Source organism: Syngnathoides biaculeatus, chromosome 12 (assembly GCF_019802595.1).
Source record: "Syngnathoides biaculeatus isolate LvHL_M chromosome 12, ASM1980259v1, whole genome shotgun sequence".
Taxonomy (NCBI): domain Eukaryota; kingdom Metazoa; phylum Chordata; class Actinopteri; order Syngnathiformes; family Syngnathidae; genus Syngnathoides; species Syngnathoides biaculeatus.
Genome location: NC_084651.1, coordinates 22,984,757 through 23,002,876, shown reverse-complemented (window position 1 = coordinate 23,002,876; position 18,120 = coordinate 22,984,757). Strand labels below are relative to the sequence as shown.

Below are 18,120 nucleotides of genomic sequence, written 5' to 3'. Positions count from 1 at the left end.
GATTTGGTGAAAATTTGGTGAAGGGTTGGTCTCTGGTGAATGGAGTCACATTACACATATAACAGCCTGTAAAAAATGGAAAGAGGGAAGATTCTCTGGCATTGAGGGTTGCTGTTTAGGTATATCAGTGAATAGGGCAACCGAACATTTCTAAAAGCCTAGCAAAAATGTACACTTTCTCCTTTATTGAAACTTGCTTTCATTACTTTATCGTAGTCTGCGTCTCCCTTGAAAATCATGAAATGTTTTAGTGGTTCAAGAAAAAAAAAGAATAGAGCGTATTACTGAATACTCTGTACATATAGTATACTTTTTCCATTGCAGCGGTAGATGTATGTTGCTCAGTCACTCTGTGTGGCAAACAGTCAAGTAACTATTTTTTTTTTATTCCCAATGGGCCACAGGAGCCACGTTCAGTCGATTTGCGGCAGGCCTTAGTAGATCTATTGCAACAAACCCACCAACAGCCCACGCATTCTGTTGGAGCATACACACAATTTATCTGCTACTTGGAATCTTGGGCCCATTGTCCATCCATTGTCTGAATCACTTTTCTTCACTAGGTTTGCGGGCCTACTGGAGCCTATCCCAGCTATCTTTGTGTGTGAGACGGCCAGCCAATTGTAGGGCACATATAGACAACCCTTTGCATTCACATTCACACTTTGGGGCAGTTTAGAGTTTTCAATTAAGATACCACCCATATTTTTGGAATTTGTAAATTAAACCAGAGTACCGGGGAAATGCTCACAAAGGCACAAAGAGAACATGCAAACTTCACACAGGAGAAGCTGGATTTTATCCGGGGTCCACAGAACTGAGCCAGATGTGCTAAACAGTCGTCCACTGTGCCACCTCGGCCCATAGTGTCTTGGAATGTTTTTTAAATTGCTTTTTTTTGCATATCTGGCAATGGAGTAAAGTCAGATGGAACTGAAAGGGGAGTTTTCATCAATGTCAAACTGGCTACTTGCAGAGCAGTTAGTGAGTTGTTTTCATTTCCGCAATTTCATAGATCATCGGTTTAGAGTCTGCCGGCTCGGTCATCGGCAGAAGTCGGTTGTGGCTTGGTGGGCAGCGAGATGTGGTGGACATCGGCTACGGCTTGGCTCTCGCTGGAGCGGAAGTGCGATGCCACTGTGGCTTGGCCGTCGGCGCGGAGTGAGCAATAGTCTGCTTTGGCTCGATCGCCGGCGAGGTGCAGGTGGAAATCTGCTGCGGTTCGGACGCTGGTGAGGCGTGGACAGACGTTGGCTGTGGCTTGGTCGATGGCACAAGGGGGCTGGAAGCGCGGGGCGGCAAAACAAAGGGACTGGGACTGATCACCGGAAGAGAGAATTCAGTGATTGTCTGAGTCGGAATCAGGCAGTCGGTCGTATAAATTCAGATCTCCCTTGTAATCCGAAAAATCCAAGTTCAGCAAAATGTGTGGTGGTGAGCGAGTCGTGGTCGGGAAGTAATGATAACACACGGGCAATGCAAGGTAGGAGAGGGCAATAAGACGGAGCTCACTTGGCTAGAGGGTGCTTGTTCCTCAGTTCGGGGTGCATTGGGAGGCAGACAAGTGGCGTGCCCGACGAGGTGGCCAGTGACTCCACATTTTCCCTGCTGGGTCCTGTTCTGGCCAGTTCTTTCAGTCATGAAACAGCGGCATGGGGGTGGACCCAAGTGTAGGACAGTGGTTTGGACCTGCCCCTCGCAGGCAGCACTGCCAGGGCAGTGGCTTGGCCATGCACATGACAATCGTGTTTGTTTCAATTTCACATTAATTGTGGTTGTTTTCAGAGTCAAAACGTTGACAGTTGTGTTAATGTCCCAATATTTATGGACCAAACTGGCTTAATATATAAATGCTGCTCTAAACATAAAGAGAAACTTCATAGTGTAAACTTCATGGACAAGTCAAAGTCATTCACTTGTGATTATTCATAACAGACCTTTGTTACGCCAAGGCGCCTTTTCTGCATCAGAAAAGAGTCACGATAAACCATAAAACAAAAATATCACGAAACGTGTGAATACTGAAACAACGGTCTTGTCTTAATTTAGTCACAAAAGTACCCACTCAGTGTGAAGTCTTGAATTCTCTAGTTGAACACAAAGCTGAATTGTTTGAATTGCAACAGGTGCGTTCCACAGGTTTATCGTACCTTTTGCCGTTCAATAGAAAAATGTTGTTATGCCTGTCAATTAGTTCACCGTTGGTATTGATGGAAAATCAAACATTGAATCAATTTGTGGTTATTTAAAAACTACTCATAATGCAATTAAAACAATTATAATGCAGTGAACATACTTTCACTTTTAATCTAGACAAGACATGAGTGCTTTTCCTAAGAACAAACGTGTGCCAAACCAAAAATCAAGACCGCAAGACTACGATATGAAACGAACAATGGATTTTGTTTAACATTCCACTCCAACTATAATGTAACCTCCAATGGACACTTGCTGCTTTATCAAAACTTCTTGGCCTTAACCATTTAGTGCTTCATCAGAGTAAGTGGCCATGCCTGCTAGATTTGCCATAAGTATGCAATATTACAATGTCATGAAAGATGGCAGTTGATGAATATCATTGCTTAATGGTACCGTAACATAATCGCCATTGGTCAAGATGTGATGGATGCTAGCATCATCACCTCAAAGTCCCCTTTTTATATTAAAACCTTGTCCTTATGGAAAAGCAACCGAGAGAATTGATTCATTTTATATTTTTAATTCATGTAAAGTGCTTTGACTGGCATATTTTCAGAATAAAAGTGCTTAATAATCAAGTTTCACTGATTGATTGAATTTCTTTGTGCATGGAAATTAAATTCTATTTTATTTTGAGGGCATATCGCCTTTTCTTCAAAGGATGCAATAAAATGTTATCCGAATTCTAATAAACTGCATGGTGTATTATTGAATGGATTTGTAATATCCCTACAGGCATGGACATGTGATTGCTGAGAGTGATGGAGCACATGTGTCCATGTAATACCAACACTTTTCACAATGTCTATTTTGCAGCTATTTTGATCAACAAAATGCTAAGCTGTCAACCGTAACACTCCTTGCTTCGTCATTCGCTTTGAATGGACCATAACCATTGCACTGTCAAAGTACTTTAAGTGCTTGAGTGTTGCCTCATTTACATAAAGTGATGACAAGGGAAGCGGTGTCTTGCAAGGCTGAAGCATGCGCCTTCTGTTTTCCACAGGCATAGTATTCACCTCGACAGCTATCTGTAAAATGGCGCAGTACAACACAACTAGAACAAGTCATTTTTGTACACATCTGATGATTTAAACTGCAGGAACTAAATGGTACACGATATTGAAGTGGTGCATGCGTGTGTTTGTGTGAGCGTGTGTATGTGTGTGGATTTGTGGGTGGCACGGGGGGTTCATCCATTTATCCAGAAGTGAGGTCAGACATTAACATTGCATGTGAAGGCCTCACTCACAAGCTATCTGTGTTCAAGTTCATCTCAAGGCTGTTAAGGGTTTAGGCCAATGTTCTGTGTAACGTTGTTCTCGACAAAAGTCAGAACACTCTAAATTGATCCTAGGTGTGATTGTGAGTGCGAATTGTTGTTTGTTTCTATGTGCCCTGGAAGTGGTTGGCAACCAGTTCCGATGTACCCCGCCTCCTGCCAAATGACAGCTGGGATAGGCTCCACCACTCCCGTGGCCCTTGTGAGGATAAGTGGAATGAATGAATGAATGAATGAATGAATGTCTCTATTGAGCAAGTGTCTGTGATAATGGACAAGGCGAAATCAGTAATCTTTGTAAAAGTAATGTCTCTGAACACATCTTATACTTTTGTTTTGTGACTCATGGAATTTCCAGATAACATATATGAATGTACCAAATGTATAAAAAAGAACAAAATAACTCACAATTTTGTATCCATACATTTGGAATGAAGACTGCTGCTTGCAAACATCATAAAGTAAATGTGCAACTGCAACTACAACTGTAATTTTCTTATTTTATGAAAGATGCCCAGTCACAGACTGCTTTCGATTGTAACACCTCAATAAACATTCCTAATCACTTTCCTGGGCAATATTAGAGAGGGACACAAAAACAGAAAACACAAAAACTTACTGCTTGACATACGATGGGATATTTTATTCGATTGATGCCGCCGGCAAACACAGCGAAGGTCAGAGCCGTATGGAAGCAGAAGTTGAGAAGTATATGCCATCCCTTCCGACTGATGCGGATTGCACTGCCAAAAGAAAGATAAATATATGGAAAATTAGCATGAACAGGATGTTTTATTTTTACTTTTTGTTTCAAAGCTAAAAATAGGCTTCATTGCAAATGTATCTTAGTGCATTGCCATAACCACAGACAACTTCACCAGATCACCTCACTTTGATAATGTTTATACTTATGAAGCCAAACTTTTAAAAATAGTTTTTGTGTTTAGTGCTTGTGTGGGTTTTCTCCAGGTACTGTGGGTTCCTTTCCACATCCCAAAACATGTATAGTAGGTTAACAGAAAGCTCTAAATTGCCCACAGCTGTGAATTTGAGTGCGAATGGTTGTTCGTTTATTTGTGCCCTGCCATTGGCTGGCAACCAGTTCAGAGTGAAGCGTGCTTCTCACCCAGATTTAGCTGGGATAGCCTCCAGCATGCCGGAGACTTTTGTAGGAAAAGTGGCCCAGAAAATAGATGGATGAATCAAGTTACAAAAGAAATCATGGAATCATTCTACAAACATAAATGTAAAAGTAATCACCTTCTTGTGCAGTGGAATAAAGGGTAGAATGTTTCACAAAATCAATGTTTCAGTCCATATCGCAGTTTTCTGGTAATGGTTTATGGTTTGGTTGAGTCCACTTTAACACTAGAAAAATATGTTTTTAAGTTAAAAGAGAAAAAAATGTTATAATTGTTGCTATTGAATTCAAATGATTTACATGATTTATTATTTTAATTATTTTTAAATTTATTTAAATATTATTTTAAAATACAGAAGTTGTCTTAGCTCAACAAAGGGTTACTGATGATAATAATACTGTACATAAATGAGCTCAGTTTATGCATAAAGTTCACTCTGGATAACTTCATGTCCCTATCAGCGTTAATATAACCTTACAACCAGAACATTGACATTGGCTAAAATCACCACCATAAGGAATTGTAAATAAAACAAATAAGATTGGCTTTAATAACAGACTTTCAATTTTAATTTGAGAGTGTTAACTGTATATCCAAATCAAGTGAACAGTGTTGAAATTATATCAGTATGTGTTTATGTCTCCCACATTTTAGAGGCTAGCATGTGTATCCTCCAGTCAAGGAAAGTATACTTGGTAATCAAAACAGCTGGGCCAGGTGTATAGCTTTTCCACTGGCAGTTGTACTGTAATGCAAAGTTGTCTAACTGAGACCTTCTGATGGAAAAATACTCATCTACTGAGTCCCTATCTCTTCTCCAATCCAAGATCTGAACAAAAAGCTCAAGTGTTGTGATTTTGAAATTTCCTTTTATGACCACTAAATAGTCATCCATCTATTTTCTGAACCAAGTATCCTCACAAGGGTCACAAGGGAGTGTGGGAGCCTATTGCAGCTGTCAATGGGTAGGAGGCGGGGTACACCCTGAACTGGTTGCCAGCCAATCACAGGGCACATAGAGACAGACAGCAATTGTTCACATTATCACCAAAGGGGAATTTAGAGTCTCCAATTAATGCAGGTTTTTGAGATCTGGGAGTAAACCGGGGTGCTTGGAGAAAACCCATGCAGGCACGGGGACAACATGCAAACTCTACACAGGCGCGGCTGGGATTTGAACCCTGGTCCTCAGAACTGTGAGGCCAACACTCAAACTAGTTGCCTCAGCGTGTGGCCACAATATATTCATGTCTAAAAATATTTGCAATATTGTTGACAGAGTTTTGTCCGTCAACAAAAGAGGTGGTGTTGAAAGACCAACTTGACATGACTGGGGACAATGAGTGGTTATTTTCAGGGCAAAAAAATGTCTCCCTAAATCATGTCCATCATATCTTATCTGAGGATTTCGTCCAAGCCAACGTATATAGTGTAGTGTCCAGCAGAGATGGCTGAGCAAGTGAAGATTGAACCAACATTATTTTGTTTAATAATAGTGGTGCACTTGTTCTGCCATCAACAAGAGTGTCCACATATCTTATCCATAAACTGCAACTCACATTAAACCCACTCAGTCGCGCAGGACTACCTATCAATGGTTGCTAATGAGTAGATGATTAACCATCCCGCCATTTTCCCCTGATCTCATCTCAGCAGGCTGAGCAGAGAAGACCAGAATTCCCTCTTCCCAGCCACTTTATTCAGTTCTTCTAGAGGGATCTGGGAGTGTTTTCAGGCCAGCTGAGAAACATAATGTCTGATTTATTAACATCACAATCAGTTGGTGCTAAATTGCATGTTCACTCTAACAAGCTGTACGTGCAGTTGGCAACAGATGTGCACGTGGTGAAGACTGCCATATTTAAAAGAGGGTTTCCGCACTTGAAATACCTATAAAATTGTTTTCACCATGGAAAATTTGGGGCAGCAACAGATGGGCAAAATGTAGCTTGAAGTGAAGTGGAATTGTGAGTGGGAGAGACAATCAAACAATCCATTACTGAAAGTGAATCTAAATCAATCATTCTGATAACTTTGGGGAAGCCAGCAAATGCATAAAAACAAGGCTTTTCTGCATTTGCCTTGCTTTTATGAATTTGCTCTTTTGGAGTGACAATTGAATGTATGGGACAATCCTGGGCAAACGTTGATAGAGTAGGCAAATACTGGACTCAAGAAGGCGGTTCTGTTACTTTAGAATACTGTAATATGAGTCAAGTAAAAGTAAAAAGTAGTGATCCCAAAAATGTACTTGAGTAAGAGTACGAAAGTACTCAAAGTAATCTGTAATCATAAAACTGCTCAAGTAAGAGTAACTTGTAACTTCTGACGAAGAGAGAGAGAGAGAGAGAGAGAGAGAAAGAGTGTGAGAGAGAGAAAAGGGAGTCACCACCATTTCAACATGCCCAAAAAACAGCATCACATTCATTGAGTTGTGTAGAAACATTATTTGAATATATTTCACAATGAAGCTGTTTGCTGACAAGACAGCGATTTGGGGGTTGCGTGCGACTCCATATGATCGGGACAGTTTTGCCATATCACTGCCAAAATGAAAAAAGAAGCATCTGCAACTTACCACAAGGCGTTTTCTCAAGTTAGAAGTGGTTTGAAATAGATAGGGCTGTCAAAATTTAAGAGCTGCATGAAAACTCTGACTTGTTTTGCATCTCTTCTTCCGACAGGGGACAGCAAACACCCGCAATATGTTTGGGTCTACCGGGTCTGGCCTGGGGCATCACACTACTAGGGTGTGATCAGTTGACAGCCTTCCGCTTGTTTCATCAGAGTGTTTAAGACATTAGGTTCAATGACATGACATTTGAGCTGATCATTAAACTGCAGCTTTGGTTGTCCTGGTTCCAAGTGTATCCATGGACACCAACAATGGTTTAATATCGTGTTTGTCATGAAAAATATCTGACAAATACCCATGTCAAATGACAAAGCACCACTGGGGTTTAGATCGTCAGTTTCCTGTCAGTCACTCCCATCTAACTCTTGCCATTGGCTACATGAGCTGCGTACCCCAGCAGAATAAAGTAATCCCAAGCAGGAGTGCACTCCAGTACCTACTCCAAGGATTCAAAATGGGTAGTTACTCTGAGCTGCTATTTGGTGCATAGGATTTATCAGGCTAAAGGTCCCGTATTTTGCCCAACCAACTGTTTTTCAGATTTAGTGTATAATATTTTCTCTTAACTTGTCTAATATTATCTAAACATGCATTCATGGGTTCCAGACATGTTTCTGCCGGTAGGTTTGAATTCTGGTCATTTGAATCTCTCATCCACATCTGCATCACGAGATCGCCACCTACAACAAAGCCAGGACTGTCAACATAAACACGTGTGCTCTCTCAAGTGGTCAAGTGGGTCTTCTACAGGCAGGCAACCAATCAGAAGGGCAGTCTTCGCCAAGTATGGACAAAGCGGATACAAAACTAGGTCAAATAGAAGTAGCTCTCACAGGGGCCTTTTCTGGACACTCAAGACATAACCAAGGGGATTTTTTAAATGAAATTGACACTTTTGTACTAAGTCAATGTTAGTCACTCTATGGAAGTTTAAAAAGCCAAAACATGGGACCCTTAAATGTTATTTAAGAATCTGTACACCGTGAATTATTTTGCGTTTCAAATAATTTGGTAACCTTATAATAAATAACTTTTCTACAACAGTAAAAACTGCACCCACAGTAAAAATATAATATATATATAGATAATAGTCTAACTATGAAGTATAACAATACCAATAAAATTTTCCTTTTACAAGAAGTAAGTGTGTACTTGTTTCAATATTCATCCATCAATTTTCTTAGCCGCTTATCCTCACGAGGGTCACGGGAGTGCTCAAGCCTATCCCAGCTGTCATCGGGCAGGAGGCAGGGTACACACTGAACTGGTTGCCAGCCAATTTCAGGGCACATAGACACAAACAACCATTCGCACTCACAATCACACCACGGGGCAATTTAGTGTCCAATTAATGTTGCATGATTTTGGGACGTGAGAGGAAACCGGAGTGCCCGGTGAAAACCCACGCAGTCACCGGGAGAACATCCTAACTCCACACAGGCGGGCCCGGGATCGGACCCTCGACCTCAGAACTGTGAGGCCAACGCTTTAACAACTGAGCTACCGTGCTGCCTTGTTTCAAAATTTCCTCCTTAAGGCTCTGTCACACCATGAAGTTCTGGTTAACGTCCTCTGAACATTTCAATCATTCTATTTTTCAGCGTTCTCAAAGGCGGATGACACATGTGGCGTGTGATTAATGTGTGTCTAACGCATGACTTACAGTGTGTCTAATGCACGAAAAGCGTGTAACAGCGACCAAATAAGATACCCCTAAAAAGCATTAGCGTGTGCAAACGCGTCATTGGGGCGCGACGAGCGATTTGTCAACGTAAGACGAGTGTGTTGAGCGTGTCACCAATTGGTTGAATAACGACGAAAAGCATTTTGCTGGCATGGAATTTTTACAGTGGAACCGGCACTAAAACGTTGGAAAGTTCATAGTCACTTCAGTTGTTGTCGTGAGTTAGAACAGTGAGCATCATGCCGCCGAGAAGAAAAAAAGTTTGGGCGCGGACTTCACCAACTAGCGCTGCTAGTAAGAAAGCTAAGCCTCTTTCATCACGAGCAATGTCTTTGGAGGAAAAACAACAGCAGGAGGAAGAGGACGTCGCAAAGTCACGCACCATGTGACACCCCCTGGGAACCCTAAACACCTTGCAAACCCCAGTGAGGACGGTCCGACAAAGAGACAAAAGCAGCAGAGAAAGGATTGCAGGATCCTGGACCGGGCTGTTGAGGATAGTCTGGTGGAGTTTTTCTGGATCTTCCATAGTAGGTGCTCTCTACTGTAGCGTAATATTAAATGGACCTTGCTTTTACAAAGCATCGGTTTATATACCCATATGCATGGAAGCTCGGGAAACGCTCGGATGACGCTCAATGGAGACCAAAAGACGTTCGTTTCACTTTGGTTACACGCTGTGTGCGCTAGGGGATTGTTCAGTGGGCGTTGACAGGTTGCCAGTGAGCCGTTCACTGCAAAGCAAATGATTAAGTAACATCCAAGTAAAGCTAGAGTTACGACTGACTAACGATAGGCAAACGCATGCAATGCTTGGCGAATCTTAGTAAAACGTTCCACGGATGTTCTTGAACGTTCTGTCGCGTTTAAAATTAAACGTTGATGAACGCTGGTCTCGGTGAGAACTTTTGTGCATGTTCAAAACTTTTTTTCCGGACCAGCGTTCTCCGCCGATTCCCAGCGATCATTGACGTTCACTGGCGTGGCTACAACGCTACTCTGGGGCTATCCAGGCAACCATGAGCGACTACCAATGTTTCCTCAAACGCTATAGGACGCTGGCCAGAACGTCATGGTGTGACGGGGCCATAAACATGCTATTATAACTAGCATTAGTCACTTCAATATCCATCCATTTTCTTAGCTGCTTATCCTCACAAGGGTTGCAGTATTGCTGGAGCCTATCCCAGCTGTTATCGAGCAAGAGGCAGGGTACACCCAGATTTTTTTGGCAGCCAATCGCAGAGCATAAAGAGACAAACAGCCGCAGACACAATCACACCTAGGGGCAATTTAGAGTGTCAGAGCAATGTTGAATGTCTATGGGATGTGGGAGGAAACCGGAGGGCCCAGAGAAAACAGATCCAGGCACGGGATTAACATGCAAACGCCACACAGTTGGAGCTGGAATTGAACCCTGAACCTCAAAATTGTGAGGCCAACACTTTACAGCTGCTCCACTGTGCCGCCCGCTTCAGCATCCTGCCACATAAAATACTCCACTCCATTCATCTTCCTATCCATCCATTCATCCATCCTCTACAAGGTTTATCATGTTCATGGTCACAGGAATCTGTATCTTATCTCAGATGGTTCTAGGTGAAAGTCAGACTGATCAACTGTTTATCTCAGGGAACATTTAACATAGAGACAAATGACCATTTAGATTCTCACTAGCACTGAGCGGAGGACTGAATACAAGCTGGCTGCACCAAAATTAGGTAAGGTAATCCACATTCAGTGACATAAAATAGCTTTGTACAGTAATTCTAACAAATCAAACTGGTTTTAAAGTGAAGTTCCTGTGGTAAAGAGCTTCCCAACATGTCAATAATGTGACTACGTACACAAAGCGGTAAAGCCACACAAACAGCAATCACTGCAGGATGACTTGAAGATGAATGGGGATTATTTCTGGTCCACTAGATCAATAGAAGCTTCTTGGAAAAACTGCATATACAGTATTTGCATTGAGCCCAGGGATACATAACCATGGACAAGGCACTTAACCCACTTTACCATGTTATAGCTTCCTGTTACAGAATAGGCTGAGAAAGTCAAACAAAAGCAATATATAGTTTGACAGTTTTTAACAACATTCCTGGGTCAACTATTTATTAAATCCACAGCAATAATATCAAATATCATATAACCTGGAAATCATCACAGTCACAAATGGTAATCCAGTTGCACTTGAGCCAACTGAAGATGACAGTGAGCTAGGACATGTGTCTGAGGCCAGGCTTCACAGCTCTGGATAAAAACTAGAGCTGCTGCCTTTGCCACAGTCTAGGTATTGAACTGGATCAAGCAAAGATGCCATGAATCAAACTAGCTGCTGCCCTCCCTGGAAGGAGGTTTTCACAAGCTCTGCAGTGGGATTTCACTGAGTCAAGTACATTAACCCTGTACACCCCTTCCCTCAGAGTGTGGCAGGAATTGGGATGTCCTCCTGTCTCATATTTTGAGACCCCAAATGGAACTCAAAAAATAAAAAAGGAACTCAAAATGCATGTGTTCACTCACGTAGCTGCCCACTACCCTTATTTTAATTATCCGAAATCTGAATGGCTTACTTCAAGACACATTTTATAACGTAGCTAAAAACAACAACAATAACAACAAAAATCATTGGTGTGCCATTGTACTCTTGAACTATGGGCAGGCACTTGAGAGACTCGAATGCATATGTACTGCACCCAGTTATCCGTCCAATTGTTTAATTCTGTACACAACAGGAGTTCACACTATTGTTTGTCTGGTACTTCCAATGACACATTAAAAAGAAGTGCAAACCTTTGCCAGTCTGGCCCCAAGCATTTGTAATATGCTTTCCCAACCAAGTATATTCCCTGCATCATTTAAAATACCTCTAAAACAACTGTATAAATATGCCTTCTTAAAGAAATGTACATGTGATGTGGTACATGATGTTCTACTTATCTGTAAGCTGTTTTAACAATTTATGAAGGAAAAGCAATTTCCAAGCAGCTTCTTTCATTGCCTTATTTGATACTATATCTGAAAATGTGAAATGTTTTCTGATTTCCAAATTCATGATAGCTAAAGTTAAGGAATGTTTTTGTTCTGTTTTGTTTTCCATCCATCCATGTTCTGAACTGCTTATCATCACTTTTGTTTCATTTTTTAAAATACTGTAATTTCTCGGGTATAATGTGTTCTGAAGTGTAATCCACACCCCCAACGTTCACCTAAACCCCCCCCTACCTTCTACCAATGTACAGTGCGCACCACAAATTTTCTGCTATCCATATGCTCAAAATATTAGGAATTATCTGTATTTGTATTTTTTTTTTGGTCTGTACTTTTATTGTTTGTACTTGTCCCTACCTTCTACCAATGTATAGTGCGCACCACAAATTTTCTGCTATCCATATGCTAAAAATATTAGGAATTATCTGTATTTTTTTTGGTCTGTACTTTTATTGTTTGTACTTGTATTGTTTTTCAAAAAACATCTATACAACAATTATTAATCATAATCTTTGTGCATTTGCTGATGCAGCGGTACGTTTTTTTTTTTGAGTGATCGTATGATCATACTACGTAGTTTCAGCTCACGTTGTTTTACTTCTGGTTTGGCCACGTCATTGGCCAGAGTTATGACAAATTTGTTTTAAGAGCAGCTCCACAACTAACCCTTATAATTGACATTTTTTGTCTTCATTTAAGTTAAAACAAACTCACAGGTTTTCGTTTCTGATGTTTGGTGGAGTAACAACAAATATGCTATGCTAACAATCATAAAATGCAAAGGTTCCTACTCCCCCAGGAGGTCAGAGTTCAGGTTAGTGCTGCACATTACCGTAATATATAAAAATCTGTAACATAAGACATCAAATATCATATTGAAATGTATATGTATACATTTTTTACCAGTATGTACAGTACCTGTATACGACTATACAATGTGATTGTATATTTTAGTTTTCACCCATACCTAAATATAGTGCGCTCTATCGACTTTTTGAAAATATTTTTGGAAAAATTGTGCATTATTTTCGAGAAATAACGGTAGTTAATAATTAATTTAAGTTTGTTAATGTGATTTCCAAGGAAAATCATGATATAATTCTTTTTTTTTTTTCTCCCAGCCCTGGATACCTTTACAAAATGTTGTCTTGAACTTTTTAATTATGCTGGCAACAAACATAAAATATCTCTGCCTCTCATGAATACACAAATATTTGTGTCACTGGTTGTTTGGAGAACAGCGGATTGAGAACAGAGGGATTAGGACGTGTTATTAAACTTGCTCTGAGCCAAATCAGAACCAAAAATGTAACTTGCCTCACAGAGCATACACTGCAGGTGCAGCACAAAAATGAGCAATATAGCGAGTATCATTTGTATTTACTTATAAAGAGTCATTGTATTGAACAAATTTAGTTTGGTGAGATTAATTGGACACTCTTAATTGCCTTTTGGTGTTCTCTGTGCCTTGCGGTTAGGTGGCACCCAGTTCAGGGTGTACCCCACCTCCTCCCCGAAGACACCTGGGATAGGCTCGAGCACTACAACAACCCTAGTGAGAATAAGCGGCTCAGATCATGGATAGATGTCAGGATAGTTTGGTGAGACTTTTCATGTCTGTCACTAATTCAGTAATTCTCACCTGTGGGACCTGTTTAATTTTTATCCAAAACAAATTTAGCATACAGAAATAAAGTTGGGATTGCCAACACTCAAATCACATTCAGAGAAGCGAAAGAGAGATATTTGCAAAAAAAAAAAGCATATTATAGAGGGTAAAAAAAATAGGTACATAATTTCTTTCTTTAAAAGAGGGCGTGACACAGCGACTGATTTAACCTTTTCACGTATGTTGAATATAGTACACGTGTAATGTGACACGAGAAAGAACCAGTTGGGTCTGGCCTTGAGCAACCCACCCCTGCGTTTTGCCCATTTATCACCCTGTTAGTGCTTCAAAGACTGACATTCAGCTTGAGTGATACTATACAATTTAAGTGTTATGAAACAATTCTGCTCAGTCCTGAAGAGTTACCAGGGGATGAAGGAGGGAGTAGGAGGGGAGATGCTTAGGCGAGTGCCCTCTCTGAGCATTTTGCAGATTTTAAAACGTATATATTGACTTTGTCTGGCTGTAATTTTACTTTACAATATACTTGTTTCGTCCTTAAATAACAGTAACATTATACACTCTATAATTATGTGTTCTGAAGTGCATAAATTATTTTATTAGACATACAATAAACAGAGACCATGATTACATAGTCACTGTTTCTTTCACTTTTCCATGAAATTAAATATCTATATCTGTTCTTCACTCAAGCTACTTCTGAGAGTCAGATGACATTTATAAATGCTGCATTTAGTGGGCTAGATAATGCCAATCATCTTGTCTCCACCCTTTCCATTCCATCCATTCTAAAATTTCTAAAAAAAAAAAAAAAAAGCTTGACAAAAGCTATCTTTCTGTGCAAATGGAGGGGAAACAATAATCAGTCATATGATCACATTCTCTATTCTGATCACCATGCTACAAAAATGGAAAATAGATGGTCTGTACTCTGCTGTAATCCATTAGATACGAAATGCATTTAAAAAACATGTGTGCCTGCATGCACAAACACGTACACTCTATCGCTGGTTTGTATGATTTACATGCTCTTCGTCAAAGTAGCTATAGTGTTTTCTCCCAGTCTAAAGCATCCGACTCACACGACACTCAGCGCATTCATGGCCCATGATTCAAAATAAAATGAAATGAAGAGATTCAATTTTAAATTCTTTTAGTGACCCTTTGCAGCATCATCTATCCATTTTTTATTGGACATATCATGTTTAGAGTCTTGGGAGGTTTGTGACTATCACAGCCAGAAGCGAGAGCAAGGCTGGGTGCACCCATAACAAATTATCAGTCTGCCAATGCACTCTTCAACATAAATATTTGCTAAAGGGGTGAATTTTCTTACCTGTGATGAACTATATATGTGATGATGGAGGCAAAGAGGCAGAGCAACATGACCGCCGTGCAGGCATACACGACCGGGTGCAAAAACTCCCCTGGGTATGGGGGGAAAGAGAGCACCTTCTTCAGATCCTGGGAAATAAAGGAGCAAAATGGAGATTAGAGGAAATTCGTCACTTTCATGTCAAATAATATGAAAGGTTTAGTTTTATGAGGAGTAAAATTGACAAGCGTTTGGCCTTCATAGTTACAGCATCCCACAAAATCCAACCAAGTACGAAGATGATGAGAGCTGCTCAGAATATTCCTGAGAAGACAGACAGGGACTAGTGAAATACAAATTGACTGCCAGAAAATATTTTGGAGTTTGAAAATTCAATTCAGCTGTAAGAGAGCTGTACAAAAGATCGAACACAACATTTAAAACAATTAAGAATAAGATTAAAAATGGCCGTCACGGTGAACAACTGGTTAGCACATCCACTTTGCATTTCTGAGGAGACTGGGTTCAAATCCGAGCTCTGCCTGTGTAGCTTTTGCATGTTCTACCCATGCCCGCTTGGGTTTTCCCCATGTATTCTGCTTTCCTCATGTATCCCACAAACATGCGCAGTAAGTTAATTGAAGACTCTATAATTGCTCGTAGGTGCGAACGTGAGTATGAGTGGTTGCTTGTTTATTTGTGGCCTGTGACTGGCTGCCGACCTGTTCAGGGTGTATCCCGCTTCCTGCTCAAAGATGGCCAGGATTTTCTTTAGTGCTTCCCACAACCCTTGTGAGGATAAACGGCTCCGAAAATGGATGGATAGATCGATAAAAGTCCAACTGAGCTCAAAAGACAAAAAATATTGATGGAATATTTCATCCAGGGGTTTACATATTGCATTCTGAGAATTGAGCTGACACTGTAAGCCAGAGAAGAACATTGCAAAAGAAAATGTCATTCTTTTCAAAGAAGTGTTATTTCAGGCGATGTCATCAAGTATTATCAGCAGAGGGCCACTGTGATCTAACTCACAGTAAACACATAATAAACAACATTATGAAGTTTATATTAGATCTGTTGTATTGGGAAACAGACAAAATGATGGTTTGCACTCTGATGGACTGATAGTATGACACAAAATTGGACACTGGACTATTGAATGGCGCCGACTACAAAATCTCAATTTATGATATAATATCTGGCAAGTTTTATCGACAAGCCTGCGGTCAGATCAGGCAAGCATGTGACAGTATTTCTTCTTCTTTTCCTTTCGGCTTGTCCCGATAAGGGGTCGCCACACCGTGTCATCTTTACCCATCTAAGCCTATATCTCTTGCATCTTCCTCTCTAACACCCACAGTCTTCATGTCCTTCCTCACAACATCCATCAGCCTTTTCTTTGGTCTTCCTCTTGCTCTTTTGCCTGGCAGCTCCATCCTCAGCACCCTTCTACCAATATACTCACTCTCTCGCCTCTGGACATGTCCAAACCATCGAAGTCTGCTCTCTGGAACCTTGTCTCTAAAGCATAGCATGTGACAGTATTTGTTCCTAACATACAGACTATGCAGGGGAAGGCAAACACAATACACAGTTCCCTCCAAAACTGTTAAAATGGGAAGGTCAATTCTTTTGTTTTTGTTGTGTACTGCAGATTTTTAGCTTTCAGATCAAAACATGAATATAAGACATAAGTTCAAAATTCCCTTTTTTTTCATGGTATTTACATCTACACGTATGTTAGAATAGCGCAGGACACATATGAGGCCAGCAGAACAGTGGTGAGGTGCTCTGTAGGTGTGACAGAAGAATTCAAAGTGCCACCAACATGGCTATCTACATTTTAAAATAGATATTGTTATGAAAACTACATATAACATGATTCACTTCAATGTCTATAAAAAAAAAAAAAATGAGCGGAGAGCGTGTCATTCATGCGCAAAGTTGCGAAAGTCTCACTTGACATTCCAGTGGTAGCCATGTTACCTCCTATGTCATTTACAGCTGTCACACTGGTACAGTCGCCATTGAGAAGACGCTGTGCCACCTGCTATGGGAGACGAACAACAGAGATTTTCGAGATTTTCCAACGCCCCTTCAGAAACGGAAGCTCTTTTAGAAGCGAGAACATCTCATAATCGAGTGAAGTGACCCGGTTAATATTACTCTATCGTTTTGAGACATATTTAGATGATAAGCGGATCACTTCGAACTAACAACAGACTCCCCGACAGTCTGGATGTCAGTATATAGTGTACTCAGGAGGACCCTTGACGGGCGAAGTAACTGGCCGGTTGTTTCTCCTCCCGCACATGGCCAAACCACCTCCCTGCCTGATGCACCCCCGCGGCAATGATAAACAATGATGACAACGCCGCGGCCACCCACGTCAAATCATTTAGCACCCCTGACTAATGTACTTTATTTTATTATATTTTATTATTATTATTATGCAGATTCTGCAACCTTGTAGCTCAGTGGTTAGAGCACTGGTTTGGTAAAACCAGGGGTTGTGGGTTCATATCCCACTGGGGCCTCCACTCCCTGAGAACAGTCGCGTCAGGAAGGGCATTCGGTGTAAAAATTGTGCCAAACATATATATGCGTTCATCTGAGATGACATGCTGTGGTGACCCCGAAAGGGACACGCTGAAAGAAACGCACATATTGTGACGCAGATCTTTTATTACTTCTGAGAGGATTACGTCATCCCCCCGTCAATTATTTTTCTTAATAGCTCTATACGCACCTATCTGTCATTTGGAACCCACAAAGCTCTCGTCCTTTGCACCTCTGCAATCCATTTTTCACGATGAACTGGGTCTTTTGGAAATGTGTGAAGAGTGAATCCATCCTCCCAAGGATTCGAGCAATATCCAGCAATACAATTAGATGAGACGGCATTTTGGCTGACACGGAGGAAAAAACAGCTACTTTCCTGCCAGTAAAACTGGTATAAACATTTCCTCCTTCTTCAAAAAGAATTCCTCGAGAGGATTTTCATGGCGGGAGATACAAAAACTTTGGCACCTTAAGGTGGAGATGGGACTGCATCAGGGCTCATCTCTGAGCCCCTTCTTGTTTGCTGTGGTAATGAATAGGCTGACAGATGAGGTGAGACTTGGATCCCCTTGGACCATGATCACAGATGATAATGTGATTTGCAGTGAAAACAGTGAGCAGGTGGGGAAACAATTAAAAAGATGGAGGTGTGTACTGGAAAGGAGAGGAATGAA

The 18,120-nt window shown here is 40.9% G+C and overlaps 1 protein-coding gene across 5 annotated transcripts in view; it reads right to left on the bottom strand.

Moving 5' to 3' along the window:
* LOC133509803 (adhesion G protein-coupled receptor A1) overlaps positions 1–18,120 on the bottom strand; it is a 244,421-nt gene that overhangs the window by 23,012 nt on the left and 203,289 nt on the right. For 4 of the 5 annotated variants that reach the window (XM_061837178.1, XM_061837179.1, XM_061837180.1 and 1 more), the window contains 2 exons: positions 14,903–15,030; positions 4,101–4,224 (listed from right to left, as the gene is read on the bottom strand). In XM_061837178.1, coding sequence (XP_061693162.1) covers positions 4,101–4,224; positions 14,903–15,030 — 252 coding nt within the window. Of the gene's footprint in view, positions 1–3,140; positions 3,198–4,100; positions 4,225–14,902; positions 15,031–18,120 lie in introns of those variants that run through there. The other variant, XM_061837182.1, reaches the window with a different exon arrangement.